The sequence below is a fragment of the Sphaeramia orbicularis genome, chromosome 1, assembly GCF_902148855.1.
Source record: "Sphaeramia orbicularis chromosome 1, fSphaOr1.1, whole genome shotgun sequence".
NCBI lineage: Eukaryota > Metazoa > Chordata > Actinopteri > Kurtiformes > Apogonidae > Sphaeramia > Sphaeramia orbicularis.
In genome coordinates, this window is record NC_043957.1 from 25,370,169 (window position 1) to 25,376,251 (window position 6,083).

Here is a 6,083-nt window from a genome sequence, read left to right on the forward strand (position 1 = left end):
TTTTTTTTTTTTTTTTTTACATCTTTTAATGTGTAAATTGGCTGCAGACGGAGGCGTTCTGTGTATTTTGCTGTATATGGGATAAAGGTTTTCGGTGAGCTTAGATGATTTCACTTGGAAAGCTCTGGAGCTTCATATGGTGCTCGGCTCGTTAAGCCTCTTAGGAATCAGGACCGCAGCAGATGCAGGGAGAATGCCAATCAGGAGCTCCCGCTGAGCGCACAAACCCGGCTGTGCCACTATACGCGCCTCAAATCTCTGCTCACACACTTCCATTGGGTTTGGTGTTGTATGTTTACAGTCACAACAAGTCAAAGCGCAGGAGATACAGGTGAGCTGTTAGGATGATGGAGGGCGCAGGGTTCTGAACGATCAGACAATAACAACAACAACAACAACAACAACAACAACAGATCCTTCGTGTCACAGGGCAGAGCCATGCTTCCTCAAGATGTGGGGAAACAGAAGTCACGCCGCGTGTCAGACCCGGTGTTTGCGCCACCAGTTCCCCCAGTCCCTCCCCGGCTGAAGAACTGGGATTTCCCGAAGAGCGTAAAGCGCCGGCGGTCTGGAGCCACACCTGAGCGCAAGGTGAACTGCGTCCTGGTTGGAGACGGTGCTGTGGGTAAAACCAGCCTGATTGTCAGCTACACAACCAACGGATACCCGACAGAATATGTTCCGACAGCGTTTGACAACTTCACAGGTGATATTTTTTCTACAGAGAGCAGCCTTTGAGTTTTACGCACAGGTTTTACGCACAGCTTTAAGTTCCTGTTTAAGGCTTTTGTTGAATCTCATTTTGTTTCAGTCTTTTTATTACAAGTTTGCGTCATATTGTGCATCTGTTCGTACATTAACCACATAGACTGACTCATGAATCATTGCTAACTCTCCTCAGCGATGGTGGTGGTCGACGGGAAACCAGTCAGACTACAGCTGTGTGACATGGCCGGACAGGTGAGTGGCTCCACCTCTGCTGTGGATTATTAAATACACGCAATTCACACAACAAAACTTTTTTTCTTTTTTTTTTTCTTTGCAGCTGTAAGTAGCTGTAGGAATTCAACCACCATTAACTTTCCATCTTTCTTTGTGCTTCTGCTTCATGATAGAAATGGGGGCTGGTTGATGGATCAATCAACGTAAGTGTCCAGTATCATCCCAGACTGTGACAGGTCCCAACACTTGGTCCCTTTACAGTTGTTGTGTTTGTGTGCGTTGCCCCCTGCAGTCTGGTTTTAGTCCTGTTCTGCGCTCCTCTGAGACCCCTTTACGTTCTTAGTCCTCCAGTGACTCCACATCGGCCCGTGCAGGAGGAATTTAACCTCAGATGTTTAACCCAGTCCCCAACCCTGTCCTCTACCGCCCTCTTTTGGATGAGTCACTTTTTAATCCAGTGGTTCCCAGCCTTTTTTGGCTCTTGACCCCATTGTAACATCACACATTTCTGGTGTCCCCAGAGACTTTTTTTTGCTGAAATTAATTTGTTTTTGATCATGTAATAGTTTGCTATACTATGTTGCAAATAAATGTTAATTTTAGATTAAATTTAGTGTATATGATGTATATAATTATGGACAGAGGTACAAAAGCCAGGTGTAGATTACTGCATAAAGTGAGAATTTTATTTTCCTTAGTCAGGATATGTACAGTCAGACCAGCTTGGATTTACAAGGCTGACAGTTAATACTGAACAAACAAGAACTCAAACTATGAATTATGAAAGAGCTGCAGCATCTGAAACCGACCACAATGAACATTTGACAGATAAACAGTACCACAGTGCTTCAGTTTCAGCTTCACAGTTTGTCATGTCTTTATTATTGTATTGGGATTGTCTCTCAACTCACCATATATTTTTTTATTATTACGTTTTTTTTTTTTTTATTGTTATTATTATTTTTATCAATTACTAGAAATTCCAGGCGACCCCATGTGGGGTCCCGACCCCAAGGTTGAAAAGCACTGTCTTAATCTCAACTTTTTGGTGCCCATCTATCTTCACGGTGGTCATTTGTAACTAAACAAATAGTAAGAATTAATAATTAGGTGGAGAAACACATTTAAGTAATGCTTAACTCAGGGGTGTCAAACATGCAGCCTGGGGGCCAAATGCCAAAGGGTCCAGTCCAGCCCTTGGGATGTTTTTGCAAAGTCAAAAATTCCACAGTCTTGAATTGAATTAAGACAAAAAAAAAAGTAGCTTGAATTAAGGAAAAAATGTTGAATTAAGAAAAAAAAAATCTTCAATTAAGTTAAAAAACAAAATCTTAAATTTCGCAAAAAAATATTGAATTAAGCAAAAAAGAAAAAAAATCTTGTATTAACACCTTCAAATTTGTTTCTTTGTTTTAGTACAAAAAAATAACATAAAATTATGAAAATACTTAGATCTACAAACTATCCTGTAACCATAAAATGTGAATAACCTGAACAAATGTGAACAACCTGAAATGTGTAAAGAAAATTCAGCCTAATTTGAACTATTTTCTGCCTGTTCCTCACTGTTTAGTGTCTTTGTAGATCTGATCCATAATGCACATGGAGAAATGATAAGTGGAGGCAGAATATTGTTAAAACTGCACTAAATTTTCTCAAGAAATTACAGTTTTTTCAGGTTATTCACATCTTTTTTGTTTGAATAGTTTATAAAAGTAAGTATTTTCATAATTTAATGGTTTTTGTTTTTTTTTTCTTTACCCTAAAACAAAGAGAAAATTTTGGAGTTGTCATTATTTATATATTGTTATATTATGTTTTTTTTTTACTGGTCTGGCCCACTGGAAATCAAATTTAGCTGAATGTGGCCCCTGAACTAGAATGAGTTTGACACCCCTGACTTAACTAATGCACCAAAGCCCAACTTAATAAACTGAAAATAAGTAAGTAAGACATAAAGAAACATGTGTGATGGTAAAATTTGACTATGGAGTTGCTTAGTTATTTCCACAGTCATAGCTTGTATGTCATTGTCATTCAGAGTTGTATTTTATTGCTCATGTTACACAATGTCCTTCTTATCATCTCACTTTGTTAGATGGCTGAACTTCAACCTTGGTCCAGTTCTTGTTTTGTCTTGTCCTCCAAGTTTCTGCACAAAAGACTACCTCTACCCAGTTCTTATTTTGTCTTACAGATAACAGCCAGAGGTCAAACTGTCCCTAGTTTTCCCTATAGAGCCTTTGTTTTTACCCTTGAAATGTATGAATCTGAAATTAACACTTGTGGAACCCGTTACCAATCAGTTACTGTATGAAGATACTATTAATCAAAACTCCTTCACTTTGATTTATTAGTCTAAAGCAGGACTGTCGAACACGTTTTTAGCTCAGGGACCACATGGCCTAATACGATCAATAAAATAATAGCATAATAAACTAGAAATAATGGTAACTCTAAACTTTTCTCTATGTTTTAGAGCGAAAAAAAATTCAAGTTACATTAGGAAAATGTTTACGTATAAACTATCCTTTAAAGAATGTGATCAACATGAACAACCAATAATTTCTTAAGGAAAATAAGTGCAATTTTGACAATATTATGCTTCAGCTTCTAATTTGCAGATCACAGTGAATCTACAACACACAAAACATTTAGTAACAGGCAGAATATTGTTAAAACTGCATTTATTTCTCTTCAGACATTTCATTTTGTTTATATTTGTTCAGTTCATTCACATTTTTTAAAGGATAATTTGTAAAAGTGAACATTTTATGTAATTTTACTTTTGTAATTATTGGAATTATTTATAGGTTATTATAATATTTCATTGGTCCGACCCACAGTAGATCATGTTGGTCTGCATGTGGAACCTGAACTAAAATGATTTTAACATCCTTGATTGTTAATATGTTCAGAGTAATTTTTCTATTTTACAAATTCACCCCACAGACTGGATTGGACCCTTTGGAGGGGCCGTATGTTTGACGCCCCTGTTTTAAATGAATGCATTTGCAGACCTCCATGCTCTTTAAGGAGGTGTTTTTGGTAGAGGGACAACACTGAAAAAAATTGGGGGTGTTATTTACTGTTATTTAGGAAAACTTAGGAAATTATTTGCACTTAGAACTGAATTAGAATTAATTCCAATTCTCACTGATACTTACAATTAGAAAATAAAAATTGTGACAGTTAACCTAATAAATATTACTACACTAAAAAATGCTTTTTTTCAGTGAACCGTGTGCATCCTCTGTGGTTAAAGATGCTTCATGTTCTCTCTGTCTTTTCCTTGTGAAGGATGAGCTGGAGCGTCTCCGTCCACTCTGCTATAAGAACGCAGACGTCTTCCTCCTGTGCTACAGCGTGGTCCGCCCCTGCTCCTTCCGTAACCTGACGGACAGGTGGGTGCCCGAGATCCGCCAGCACTGCCCCGGTGCCCCCGTGGTCCTGGTCGGCACTCAGCTGGACCTGAGAGAGGACGTCCAGGTCCTGATCCACCTGGCACACAACCATCAGCAGCCGGTGGGCACAGAGGAGGGTCAGCGGCTCGCCCACGAGCTCGGGGCGGTCAGTTTCTCTGAGTGTTCAGCTCTGACCCAGAAGAACCTGAAGGATGCTTTTGATGCAGCCATCTTGGCCAGCATCCAACACATGGACAGCAGCAGCAGCATCCAGCAGGAGAGGCTGACACTGAGGAGGAAGACCCCGGATAAGATCAAGAGCCTGTCGGAGACCTGGTGGAAGAAGATCAACTGTCTGATGGGGGAACAGAGCTGTGAACTGGGCTGAAACCAGAATATTTGGAAACACGTAGACTTAATGTGTTGAAGCCGACTGACAGAAGGTGCCAGATGGATGAAGGATAATCACCGCACAGGACAACAGCACAGGTTCCAGAGAGACGTCAGGAATGCAGATCTGTGACTCAGAGGTGACTGTGTCTCCAGACTGGCAGGGAAAGTGTGTCTGTGGGTGTGTGGGGGGTGCCTTGGGGGGGGGTCACCATTTCAGTTCTGCAAATCCTAAAAATAGAGCACTTGGCAGGCATGAGTCAAGAGATTTGAATAGAATAGAATAGAATAGAATATTTATTGTCACTGACTGTATACAGGGTGTATAAAAAAACTATACATTTTGAAAAATTACCCCCAGTTCCGCATTTGATAATTTTTGAAATTTTCTTTTATGGACGTCAGTAGGTAGGGGATTGGTGGATATTTGTCCAAATTTACAGACCCAGGTTTTCATGCATGAGTGAGCAGGGGCAAATTGTGCAATCCAAGTTAAAACTGGTTTGCGCAAAGTAGTAGTGGGATTTAAATCCAATCAAAGGTCATGGGAGGGGACAATGGGCATCCATCTTGTTTCCCACAAAATTGCCAGATTACAGCATTAACACTTTGGCCACCACGTCAGTTTCATTTCTTTACCCATGGCAGCTGTTCCTGCCTTTCAAAGTTAATTCAACTTGTTTAGGCCTAAAAATGTCACTGAGGACAGGCCAAGTTAGGGTTAGGGTTAACCCTAACCCTGACCCTAGGGTTTTAACATGGATTGTGAAATTTGCCCTTGCTCACTCATGCATGAAAACCTGGGTCTGTAAATTTGGACAAATATCCACCAATCCCCTACCTACCGACATCCATAAAAGAAAATTCCAAAAATTATTAAATGTGGAACTGGGGGTAATTTTTCAAAATGTATTGGGTTTTTTATACACCCTGTATAAACATAACGTGCTGCACACTTTTAATACCCCCCAGCCAAATATGACATTTACTTCTGTCCACATCAAGATGTATACATGGTATAAATTTGGTGCTGATATCTCAATGCATTCTTCAGATAATGGGGATATGTCGTTGAATGAACAGACAGATGACAAAACGATTACAATACCCCTCTGGCCAGAGTTTGCCGAGGGGTAAAAACTATCACACAAAATATATACTGAAAATTTCTGACAATATACAAAATTACAAAGAAATACTGAAATATACAAAAGGCCACCTGCACTTCAGATAGAAGAAATATATACAACATATACAGGATATATATATATATACACATATATATATATATATATATATATATATATATATATATATATACACACATATATATATATATACACATAT

General features: G+C 39.2%; 1 protein-coding gene across 2 annotated transcripts; it reads left to right on the forward strand.

The window, feature by feature from the left end:
- Window positions 1–200: 200 nt before the first annotated feature.
- LOC115418445 (rho-related GTP-binding protein RhoU-like) lies at window positions 201–5,023 on the forward strand. Of its 2 annotated transcripts, XM_030132933.1 has the most exons (4): window positions 201–706; window positions 902–960; window positions 1,116–1,145; window positions 4,243–5,022. In XM_030132933.1, the coding sequence occupies exons 1-4, from the start codon at window positions 439–441 to the stop codon at window positions 4,732–4,734; spliced, it is 849 nt and encodes a 282-aa protein (XP_029988793.1). In that variant the 5' UTR covers window positions 201–438; the 3' UTR covers window positions 4,735–5,022. The 2 variants fall into 2 exon arrangements, with proteins under 2 accessions (XP_029988793.1, XP_029988801.1); XM_030132941.1 differs by lacking the exon at window positions 1,116–1,145 and having other exon boundaries at window positions 4,243–5,023.
- The last annotated feature ends 1,060 nt before the right edge of the window (window positions 5,024–6,083 follow it).

Bases quoted from the DNA above. Each gene is read 5' to 3' on its own strand.
- LOC115418445 (XM_030132933.1), top strand. From the start codon at position 439: ATGCTTCCTCAAGATGTGGGGAAACAGAAGTCACGCCGCGTGTCAGAC. The intron at 707-901 runs GTGATATTTTTT...AACTCTCCTCAG, and splicing joins AGCGTTTGACAACTTCACAG to CGATGGTGGTGGTCGACGGG. The intron at 961-1,115 runs GTGAGTGGCTCC...GCTTCATGATAG, and splicing joins TGTGTGACATGGCCGGACAG to AAATGGGGGCTGGTTGATGG.